Source organism: Micropterus salmoides, unplaced genomic scaffold (genome assembly GCF_014851395.1).
Source record: "Micropterus salmoides isolate LMB-PRFRI ecotype aquatic unplaced genomic scaffold, ASM1485139v1 Ms_hic_scaffold_6, whole genome shotgun sequence".
Lineage (NCBI taxonomy): Eukaryota > Metazoa > Chordata > Actinopteri > Centrarchiformes > Centrarchidae > Micropterus > Micropterus salmoides.
In genome coordinates this window covers 17,407,808-17,419,958 of record NW_024044348.1, presented here as the reverse complement: position 1 = coordinate 17,419,958, position 12,151 = coordinate 17,407,808, and the positions used below count along the sequence as shown (strand labels likewise).

Below are 12,151 nucleotides of genomic sequence, written 5' to 3'. Positions count from 1 at the left end.
GATATTTTGTTTCTTCCTAGTATCAATCACTGTGTAACGCTTTGACAGTTAGCTAGTCTATACTTTTGTGAATCCAGTTTCCTTGTTACTGTTCTAATTAATTTGTTACACAACCTTTGGTCTAGCTTTTTTTAACTTGTGTTTGTGGCTCAGAGGTAGAGCGGTGGTTTCCCCTGGCTGCATGTTGAAGTGTCTATGGGCAAGACACTGAAACCAAAATTGCTCCTGGTGGATGTAGCTTTAATTGGAAGTTAGTTTAGCTCTCTGCATAGTTGTGCACCTACACACATAGTGCTCGTGATCACACTGTGCTCATAGGTTGAAAGTTTTTGTTTGTTGTTTGAAAAGGCAGCCCTTTGTTACAGTGGACCAAAACGGTGGAATAGCTTGCCTTTAAACATCCGACATGCAGCTTCTGAAAATTGCTTTGAGAAACATCTTCAGAGTCAACTTTTCTAGCGTTCTAGCTGTAACCCGAAAAACAAAGAGTCAGAGCCAATAAATTTACAAATACCTTATCTTAAAACATTTGCATTGTTAATGTTCTTGAACATGGATGTGTGAAGGAGAAGACATGCTCGGACTATGGGAGTCTCTGTGGTTCTCATGTTTGTGTTTTGTGTGTTTATCCGCAGGAAAGGAGGAGGGAGTTTGAGGCCAATCTTGAGAAAGCAGGACTGGAGCTGGAGACAGAAGACAAAGCAGTAAGAAATTCAAACACAGACCAGCTGCACCACCTAGTGGACAGTTTGCCAAGGCACACCACATTCTGCAGAAAAAGTCTTAAAGGGATATTTTAGAAACATTATGTATCCCAGTTTTTGGAGGAAATTGTGTAAAGCTTCTTTACAAATAGTTACAGTATTGTGTCCTTACTTGTATCAGGACTCCAAAGACCAAAAGACATATTTCTTGAAGATTCATGCTCCGTGGGATGTACTGGCCACCTATGCTGATGTCTTAAAGATTAAAGTTCCCTTCAAGGAGAGTGATATCCCCCATGGTCAAGATGTCCCACTGGAGTGGCTGTCACATCCTTTCCGCCTGCCACAGGACATTGTGCACCCACAACGTGACTACTTTACCTACCCCTTCGACAAGACCAAGACAGACTTCTTCCTCATCAATGACAAGGATACTTTTTTTCCGCCTTCCACGAGAAACAGAATTGTGAGTATTTCTTATCTAAAATCACAATTCACTTGTTACATTGTAAGTATTGGGTCTAAGAAATTAGTATTTATGAATAATAAATCCTGCTACAACTTAACCAAGTTGAACTCTCACAATTTGTCTGGACAGACTGACCCTGAAAGACTTCCCCAAGATGTTTGCCTGTTTTAGGGTTTACTCTGCAGTGTTAGAAAGTGCTTGCACAACAATGAACAAAACGTAAAATGCATTTAGCTAAAATGTTCCTACAAATTCAAATCCCTTAATCTGTTGTTAAATCCCTTCGTTGTTGATAGGTGTTCTACATCCTGGCTCGTTGTCCGTACTACAAAGAAGGTCGGAAAGATAGAGAGAAGACGGGAATCAAGCGACTGCTCAGCAATGGGACATATACAACTGCCTTTCCACTGCATGATGTAAGACACATGGAAGACATAACATGAATATGCCGAGGTCAAACATGGCAAAGTACATCTACTCAAGTAAAAAAAAACTTTTAGATACTGGAACTTGCTGTGATACTTCAGTGCTTACATTTTGTGATACTTCATACCTAATTTACATTATTACAAAGGGATAGACCAGCTTGTATCTGTACTTTCTTGCAGGTAAAGATTCGACATGCAAGAATTACGATCTGACACATAGAGTATAAGTAACCCGATTCCATTAGAAGTAATGCTATCTGGACCACACACAACATTAAAATGCTATTTATCATATAATAATAATAATGATAATAACAATAACGCACATAAAAACAAATACATGATAAAAGCAAAAAAAACTTAAGAGATTAAAATACAAGTTTAAAGTATATATATATATATATATAATAGAATCAAATAAAATAAAGTAAAATCGGGAAAGGCTATCCTATAAAAGTATGTTTTAAGAAGGGACTTCAAAGAGTTCACTGATTCAGCCACCCTTTCCTCGGGCAGGCTGTTCGGGTCAAGCAAGTAAAAAGGATGTTGCAGTAATTCAGGTGTGATGAGATGAGAGGCGTGTAAAATGGTCTTAAATGTTGTCCTTAACAGTTAACATAGACTGTATTTTTGATATATTTCTAAGCTGGTAAAAACATGATTGCACAGGCTTTGTGGTTTGCTGCTCAAAACTTAAACTACTATCAAACCAGACACCAAGATTCTTTGCAACAGGCTGTGATTCACTAGGTAACCAGCAGTGTATATATACTGTATATACACACATTACCACATGGTAATTAAACACATTGTAGAATGAGTACATTTTACTGTTAACGGTACTTTTACTGCCACTACTATTACCACTAAAATTTATTTCCAATCATATTTGTTCCTAACTAACATTATATAAAACAAAAACACCCTACTTTCTTCTTTTTCACTTGTGATGAAACTGTTCTAAAGATGTTAATATTAATAAAGGGTTAAAGGAATAGACATTTTCAATAACACGCTTGTTGACTTTCTTGCCATGAACTTTTTCTTTAATTTCCAAAGATCTTTTGCTCAACAGCCCACGTTGCATTGTGTCTTTTCCTTTCAGTGTCGATACTGGAAAAAGGCCAGAAATGCTGAATGTGAGAGTGAGCGTTTCAACCTGTACAAGCACTGGGCCAGGTTTCTCTGCTTTTACAAAGAGCAACCTCTTAACCTCATCAGGTAAACAAGCAAAACCCGAAGGCTGTCAACTTTGGTTTGCACACAAGATTGAATATTTCTGAAAGTTCACTGCTGAATTAAAAGTGCGGTCTGATTCTGTGCTTGCAGGAAGTACTACGGGGAAAAGATTGGGATCTACTTCGCTTGGCTGGGCTTCTACACTGAGATGCTGTTCTTTGCAGCCATCATGGGCCTTATATGTTTCACCTATGGAGTGCTCAGTTATGATGACAACTTATCAAGGTTAGTACCACCAGAGGGCGTTGGGGAGCTGATATGAAGTCACATGGCCAAAAGTATATGGACTTCTGAGTATTACACTTATGTGTCATTGCTGACCACATAGTTCCAAATCCCTGTCTTTAATGTGCTGCTGTAACTGCCTGTACTTTTCTGGGAAGGCTTTCCACTAGACGTTGCAACCCAGTTGCAGAGATTTGCTCCCTTTCAGCCATAAGCACATCAGTGAGGTCAACCACTGATGTTGGGTGATAAATCCTGACTCACAGTCTGCATTTTAGTTAATCCCAAAGGTGTTGGATGGGGTTAAGGTCAGGGCCCTGTGCAAGCCAGAGAAGTTATTTCTAACCAAACTTAGGAAAACCTTAGAACCATTTCTTTATGGACATTGCTGTGTGCGTGGGGCATTGTTATGTTGAAACAGTGAAGATAATTAACTCTTAACTCTTTTTTAAAATGTTTCTCTTTTTTTCTCCTTTTAGCAAAGAAATATGTGACGCCAATATTGGAGGCAGTATTTTGATGTGCCCACTTTGTGACAAAAAGTGCCCTTTCTGGAAGCTCAACTCTACGTGTCTCTCATCCTGGGTAACAACATTAAACTTAATGCGTTATTTGGAGACCATTTTAAAACCAGCGATAACCTAAAATTAAATATTAGAAAGTGTTTCCACCTAAGTGTGTGAAATAAGCCATTTACTCAAATACCTGCAGTAAATTGTATCCTGCTGAGTCAGCAGTATGTCAACCCGTTTATGCCAAGCGTGTCTTCTGCTTCTCTGAGGAACTTATTCTTTTTCATGTTCTCTCTTCCAGCAATCCCATCTGTTTGATAATGAGGGAACAGTATTCTTTGCCATATTTATGGGGATTTGGGGTAAGTGTCAGTGGATGCTGATCTTAACAGTGTTTAACCTGTGCATGAGATCCAATTTAGTCCCCCTCTTGTGAGACAGATTTTCACAGTTAAAGCCTTTTCTCACTGTCATATCAACCTCCATCCATACTGCTTCAGCCCAAAACAACTTGCCAGCACAATTATGTTGTTATGTGCTAAGAAGATAGCTTGCCCAGCACACTGTAGCCTAACTGTGCCTAAAAGCTGGTGTCATGCACAGCAGTTTTCCAAGAAGTGGCAAAGCTGAAACACATTATATTCCTAAAACCCCACACAGACACTCTCTGTTTTTAGTCAGAGCAAAAGCCACAATGTGATTAAGGTCATAAAAGATCTGTCCATAACATTGTTGGACACACAAACACACCTGCACGAAGACATGCACAGCAAAAGCCTAAGTTCTCACTGTAGAACAAAATCTGTTTTTAAATTAGTGGGAGATGATTCCCAAACTAATATTTTGCAACCTTTTGTTTCCGTTTCCTTAACTCGATTTGGCAGTAACTCTGTTTTTGGAGTTCTGGAAACGGCGTCAAGCCCGGCTGGAGTACGAGTGGGACTTGGTGGACTTTGAAGAAGAACAGCAACAGCTTCAAATCCGGCCCGAGTTTGAGATCCGTTGCACTAACAGGAGGCTCAACAAGATCACTAAGGTGCCTCAGACGCTTCATTCAAACATGGAAAAAGAACATGACAAATACCATGTACTCTGTGGTTTGCAAATCATAATAACATGATACCTACTGTAAAAACAGTTAATAATAATAGTAACAACTAATCTTTCAGGAAATGGAACCATACCTCCCCGTCACCAGCAAGTGTGCTCGCTTCTGCCTCTCAGGAGCCACTGTTTTATTCTGGGTAACTAAATGTTTGACTCTTTTGTGTGTGTTTGTTATTGCTATTTACAATTATACACAGTGAGAAATATTCCATGTCTAGTCACATACTGTCAATGGCTTTACATGTGTATGTGCTCCCCACAGATTTCTCTGATAGTGGCCTGTATGATTGGAGTCATAGCATACAGGCTGGCTGTGTATGCTGCATTTGCAAGTATCATTAAAGACCCGCTGAGGAAGATCCAGCTGGTGGGCAGATTTATCACTCCACAGCTAGCGACTTCTGTCACTGCTTCCTGCATCAACTTTGTCATCATCATGATCCTCAACTTCTTTTATGAGAGGGTAGCCATCTGGATCACTGATATGGGTACGGAGATTTAATCTGGCATTTACTGAATCAGACAGAATAACTAAGAACCTAAACACAACTGACAGGCATGTACAATAGAGTTTCAGAATTTCATATCCAAAAAACATCGAACAGACACTATTAATGTTTTACTCTGAGATATTAGATACTGGTGTTGATTGTAAACTGAAAACATCTTTCCTGCAGAAATCCCAAAGACCCACCTAGAGTATGAGAACAGGTTGACCATGAAGATGTTCCTGTTCCAGTTTGTCAACTACTACTCCTCATGCTTCTATGTGGCCTTTTTCAAAGGCAAATTTGTGGGTTATCCCGGTAACTACTCATATATGTTTGGCAAATGGAGCAAATTGAGGAACGAGGAGGTGAGTTACAATAACAAATACTGACTAATATGTCTTTGTGTATACTGAGATGTATTTCTAACGTACAAACATTTCCCCCCATTTTTCCACAAGTGAGGACAGCTTCATTATCTGGTGCTGTCAAAGGGAAGGTAAATGAAATAAAAGTGTGTTATATAAACTAAAACCCTCTCACTGTCCTAGTGTGACCCTGGGGGCTGTCTGATTGAGCTGACCACACAGCTGGTGATCGTCATGGCAGGAAAACAACTCTGGGGCAACATTCAGGAAGCCCTGCTGCCGTGAGTCTGTCTCCGCCTACTCTCTCACCTCTTAATTATTCACCTCAGAAGAAGCCTCAACATTTTGCATTTTGACAGTTCCTAGTGCTTTATTAATTCTTTTTATAAGCTAAAAATGTTGTGTGCAGTATTTCATTATTGAGTGGGTGCAAGTACATTTAACTTCAGTAAATATATTTCCTACCATGCAGCCCCACATGAAAATGTCCTGATCCCTCCCACCCAAGCGCAATAACCTGTTTTGGGTGAATAAACACATACTGTTTAATAACAACATAGTGTTTCAGTGCAATAACCTATGTTGTGCAATAATTATGTTGCATATACATTCTAGAGTGGTATTTTTCTTATACTTTGTTAATCTTATTTTATCTTAAATGGAGATAATTCAGTTAAAGTTTTATTTTTACCTCAGAAAGTCAGACAATTAAATTCTTGCTCTGGCTCTCTACTTCAAAAACATGACCAGGAATTTTATAGAACAAGGAAGCGGTACGTAGATTTAGACCATGTCTGACTTCACCCATGATCATGGTCATGGGGAAGATGTAGAGGTATGATTGATTTTGAAGATTTTGTTTAGCCAAGATTGAAGAACATTAATATCGAAGCTGAATCCTGAGCTTTCAACACACAGAACAACTTCATCCAAGGCAGTGCTTGTAAAAAGCACCAAATTACAGTATATCAGGCACATAAATGACACGTTACAACCTTTTGGTGTGCTTATTGTTGTGTGTATTGTGTGTGTATTAACGACTTCAGGTGGAAAATCATGCACGTAAAACAAGCAGTGTTATAGAAGTGTTTATGTTTTATAGAAGAACTAGATACAGAATTAGAAATACTGAGTAGCTATTCCAAACTTTTGTGCAGACTTTTAAATAGCTCTCAGATATGTATCTTGTGTGCAACTGTTAATATTGTTGTCACTATGCTGATTGTGTCACTGTCACTTCTCTATGAAAATATCTTGTTGGCTTTGTGTAAATCCCAATGTCAGGTTTTAGCAGTTTGACGTTTTTTTCTTCTTCATGGGCTTCTTGATAGGTTGATGCGTAACTGGTGGAGTAGCAGAAAGCGACGGCACCATTCTGAGAACCAATACAGCCGCTGGGAGCAGGACCACGTCCTGCAGAACTTCAGCCAGCTGGGACTGTTCTATGAGTACCTGGAGATGGGTAAGCGAGATATTTCTCAATTTACAATACAGAATTAATATCTGGCTATGACTTAATGGCTTTATGGATTACAAATGACAGATTTTTACTAAGACCCTGTATTACATTTCATTTTTTCCACTCTTTTTCATCACTAACTCTCTCTGTCTACGTCATTTCAGTGGTCCAGTTTGGTTTCATCACTTTGTTTGTGGCCTCCTTCCCCCTGGCGCCACTCCTGGCTCTGTTCAACAACATCTTGGAGATCAGGGTGGACGCCTGGAAGTTCACCACCCAGTTCAGACGACCAGTGGCATCCAAGGCCCGAAACATCGGAGCGTGGCAGGAAATCCTCAACGCAGTGGCCATTTTGTCTGTTGTTACCAATGTGAGTGTTGTATGTGCAGTAGTGTAGGAGCATTTCAGTAACATTCAGCACGTTTTTGCCTAATCTGATCTTGTATTTTCATATATAATTAATGTTTTTGGATTATACATTTTTGCACTGTTTGTGAACAATGACTTGATGCAATAAAAAAATCTAATTCAGGATGATCATCAAACTAACCCTTTTTTATAGCAGATGCAAATATTTCATTGAAAGCTTTTTGTGCTTACTTTTGTTCCAGGCTTTCATAATGGCATTTACCTCAGATATGATCCCCCGTATGGTCTACCTCTATGTCTACGGGAAAGGCAGCATGAGTGGCTACATAAACAACAGCCTGTCAATATACAAAATATCACAGATGCAGATAGACAATGTACCAGAGGAACAAGACTACTCGTTTGATAACTCAACCACCACCTGCAGGTATTAGAGCTTAAAAAGCTTGTTATGCATCTGACTTTAGCTTATTTTTATGTTTTTGAGGAGCTTTAAAGCTGCACTTCTTTTATATAAACAACTGGTCAAGTGTCTATGGGTAATGTGACAGAGGTTGCTCTTAGTGACAATACCACAGAAAAATTATCACCAGACTCTGCAGTTCCTCTCAGTCCTATGGAGCATTTTAGCATCTTTCAGTTTTGGTTTTATAGCCACACTTCTGTTTTGATTAAGTCTTAACAGGCTGTACCCACTGAAGACTATGACAAACAAACAGACAGACAAGTTTAGCAACTAGCTGGTGAACATAGTAGAGCATTTAGCAGCTAAAGAGACAGATATTTCCTTCAAGAGTCAATGGAAATCAAGGACAGCGCTAAAACGAGGGTGAACATGACTTCAGAGAAATTATAGTGTCTTTCATGTTTTGTATGCCAGTGTGTTGGTCATTGTTGGGCAGAGTAGTACAACTGGTCATCTGAATGAATACCTTTTGTTTTAATTCAAGAATTATAATGCTAATATTAGTTGTTTGAACTATTTGAGCAGAGATGTTTTGGAGTTCTATAGCACTTACCAACGTGTACTAGTACCAACACTAGTACACGTTGATGCATTAATGAAACATTACTGATTGAGGATGTGTGTTTGTGTTTTGTACAGATACCGTGACTACCGTTACCCTCCAGGCCACGAGAGGGAGTACACTCACACCATGTGGTTCTGGCACATTCTGGCTGCCAAAATGGCCTTCATTATTATCATGGAAGTAAGACAATATAGATATTTTCCTGCACTTCTTACTCAAAGAATAAATGCTCAGAATGAATGTAGAAGCCTAATATATCTTTACCATAATCAACTATTCTTTCTTTGCAGCATGTGGTCTTTGTGGTGAAGTTTTTCGTGGCGTGGCTGATCCCGGATGTCCCGTCAGATGTGACAGCAAGGATTAAACGAGAACGCTACCTAATTCAAGAGTACCTGCATAACTACGAGGTGGAGAGGCTCAAACTCCAGCTGAGTGCCAGTTTCATCACAGAGCCACCGTCAGAAATCTCCTTGATGTCAGACAAGCACGAATTGTTGTCTGAGTGCCTGTAGCTTCTGCTTCACACCTCCAACCAGCCAAGCCAAGAATGGACAATGTCTGGGAGTTTTAACCTGCTAAACAAGAACATCTATATACAGTGCAAGGGCTTCTGTGTTTGGGATAAAAATGCTATTATGTTTTCTCTCTGAATGGACTCCTATATTAGGATTTGCCAAGAGGCATCAGAAAAAAAACCAATTTCACTTTTCTTAAAATCATCTTCTTGATTGAGTGAAACATTTCTGTGCCATAAAAAATGTTTTTGGAAAGTGTAGTGATGGAAAATAACAGCAAAGTGTAAAAAAGACTGCGGCTTGTACGGTTCCCCATGTAATGCCTTCAGACTCTCTGTTTGTCATGAGTGAAAAAAATATCTCTGTATTTGCTGATAGAGTTAAAGTTTGTGGTGTTGTAACATTAGGTGTAATTACCCTTTAAAGAGTTTGGTTATGATACAATCCATTTTTACTTTCTGCATGTGATTTCTAATACAAGATGAAGGACTGTTCAGACAAGAGGATGTGTCAGTTGCAAATGTTGTACAGCAATTGTGGTTAAGATAATTCACATAATTTAAGGTGTTTTACATCACACCGCCTTTATCTGCCATTTAACTATAAATATAAAAAACATCTAATATGAAACACATCTATATATTAACAAGTGAAGAGGCAGTGCTTATTCCTCAGACAACTTGACTGTGTTTCTTTTTAAATAATTTTTAATAAGTGGTAGCAACACAACCTTTAGTTCCACTGATCTATAGCTGGGCTATATAATTGTCTGTTTTGTTATGTGAGTCTATTATGTTTAGAGAAAAGCTCTTAAAAACTGCACGTGACAACCAAATACTTCCATTACACTGCAGTTATAATGTAACAATCAGAGGTGTGGTGTTAATCCATCCGATCCACCCTGAGTCAGTTAGTAATGTGGTGAGACAGCAGCAGCAGGCTCATGTCTGACAAATGTATTTCCAAATTGCTGCAGGACCAATAACAAGATTTTTATCAATGGAAATCAGATCTTCTGTTTTAATACAATCCCTTTGTAAGTTTAGACTGATCGTGTGTCAGCTTTCCTCCTTCTGTTACATATAGTTATTAAAATGCCTATGTTTTCAGATTGCAGATCATTGGTGTCTCCGTATACTGTAGGTATAAACAGTTGTAAACTTTATTTCTGAGATATACAGAAAGGACAAACACTTCTTGTACTCTGGTTGGGATATGTGTGTGAAGATTTCAGTGAAAAATATGACTCTAGCTGGTTACAAAGTGTTGCTGTAGATATAGAGAATGTTATCTAATTAATGTATTGAGCGGTGTCTGCTCTGTAGTAGTAGATTTATTTTATAATAATCTTTTTCAGATTTTCTTATACATTTTAATGCAACAACTGATTTCTTATTTTTTATTTATCATCTCATAAATGACCACCAAGCAGTGTTAGTTCAGACTGTTCAAGTACATTTTATGCTATAAATTACTACTTTGTCAAGGGACCAGCCAATTAAAAAACTGCGCATTCTCTGACAAAGATCTGTTTATATTCCTTTACAGTATATTAGTCATTTATTGGTTACAGTATAGCTTTTTTATCTTCTCAAGAGTAACTTTTAGATATTTCCGTGTTTATATTGAAGTCTCTTTGTAATTTAAACTGTAAATGATGCAGTTGTGATTTCAACTATCAGCAAATTATATTTTATATTTGTCAAAATCTAAGCCTGGCTTACTCTAATCTCAGGACTAAATGTCTTCTAATGTTTGTTGATCATCACCTGTTGATACAGAGAGCAGATGCATTCTGATGGTTAGAGCATGATCCTGCACCGTGCAGGTTGTATTTCCCAACAAACAAATGCCTTAAACATCTGTGTTTACTTTTTTATATGATTTTGTAATGAAAAAGTTTCCTATCTGAATTCAAAACCTGTTTCATATCATTTGTTGCTGCTACTAGTCACTGCAAAGTATTTGTTTTATCTGATTTGTACATCCGTTATGTTGTGTTAAGTTCATTGTAGCCCATTGTACAGAAATGCAGTAACACTATTAATATTCACAACAAATAAAGACATAACTAGTTTTTGTTATGAGTTTTATTTGCACTTAGCCATGCAAAAACACAAAATCAGATACCAAAACTCAAACACATGTGAGAGGGGAGGTCAAGACAAAAGCTTATATCTTCCCCCAACTTAAAGATCTCTTCGAAATGTGTGTTAAGACAAATTCTCTGAATAATAATTAGTGTCTAATTAGGTTTTTCCCACATAAAAGTTAAATAAACTATTCACAAAAAACTCTTGCTAGTTTGCCCTTATTGAAAAGTTTAGAATATATAAATATGTAAATATTGCTCATTTGAAACATTTATACTGGACACGAAACGCCACCTGCTTCAAGTCCATTCTCATTATTTACATTTGGTGTGCGTTGAAACTGGAGCAGGATTGGCTTTCAAACTATTTGTGGTGTCAAGTTAAGCGCAGAGAAACTTTCCTCTTTGAATGGGGGTGAGTTTAAGAAAACAAAAAAACTGCACTAATATATAAAAACATGATTTAGCTAAATACATATGTGTGCACTGAAAACAAATAACAATAAGACACAAAATGAACGCAAGAATTCTGCCCTAAGGTGCAGTGTTATGTGCGACCACCAGATGGTGCCCAATACCAACAAATGACAAGAAAGACACTGGTCGTTTTGCATCTTTGTCTTCTAATCGCACATCTAAATATATTGCCTTTAAAATATAAAACACATTATTATTATTATTATTTGTATTATTTGTATTATTTTACTAAATGTGGTCCGCAAATACTGGCCTATATGTATATCCTATATATCTTACTTCAAATCTCACAAAATGTAAAAAAAAACAATGCTTACAAAATTATGTTCATGCCTCTGTGGGAGGATGTGGATATCGAGGGAGGAATGGGGGTGAAAATATGGGAAACGCTTAAATTATTAAGGGAGGTTGTTGGGGGGAAATCCACTCCTCCCATTTGGTTTCCATAGCACCGCTCTCAAGAGAGCTGCAGCTCATACATAGGGCTGTATGCCTATTTAAAAAAAAAAATAAAGAAAATAAAAACTTTTTAAGCATCAAAATGCCAAACAAAAATATATAATCGAAAGAGAGCTGCATTATATCTAACATTATTTAGGCTGTGATATAAAGCGATCGATTGAGCTATAAAACACCCCTCTCCCCAGCCCTCCCCAAGTGTTTTA

General features: G+C 37.8%; 1 protein-coding gene across 9 annotated transcripts in view; it reads left to right on the top strand.

Annotated features, from left to right (window-relative positions):
• The window catches only part of ano5b (anoctamin 5b), a 28,092-nt gene extending 17,096 nt beyond the window's left edge, over positions 1–10,996 (top strand). For all 9 annotated transcript variants that reach the window (XM_038700929.1, XM_038700924.1, XM_038700923.1 and 6 more), the window contains 17 exons: positions 636–704; positions 886–1,170; positions 1,470–1,589; positions 2,707–2,822; positions 2,931–3,065; positions 3,545–3,650; positions 3,879–3,939; positions 4,462–4,613; positions 4,747–4,821; positions 4,947–5,172; positions 5,362–5,540; positions 5,724–5,821; positions 6,872–7,002; positions 7,164–7,369; positions 7,611–7,795; positions 8,474–8,579; positions 8,690–10,996. In XM_038700929.1, the coding sequence (XP_038556857.1) occupies positions 636–704; positions 886–1,170; positions 1,470–1,589; positions 2,707–2,822; positions 2,931–3,065; positions 3,545–3,650; positions 3,879–3,939; positions 4,462–4,613; positions 4,747–4,821; positions 4,947–5,172; positions 5,362–5,540; positions 5,724–5,821; positions 6,872–7,002; positions 7,164–7,369; positions 7,611–7,795; positions 8,474–8,579; positions 8,690–8,914 (2,475 nt within the window). In that variant the 3' untranslated portion in view covers positions 8,915–10,996. The remainder of the gene's footprint in view (positions 1–635; positions 705–885; positions 1,171–1,469; positions 1,590–2,706; positions 2,823–2,930; positions 3,066–3,544; positions 3,651–3,878; positions 3,940–4,461; positions 4,614–4,746; positions 4,822–4,946; positions 5,173–5,361; positions 5,541–5,723; positions 5,822–6,871; positions 7,003–7,163; positions 7,370–7,610; positions 7,796–8,473; positions 8,580–8,689) is intronic.
• Positions 10,997–12,151: the final 1,155 nt, after the last annotated feature.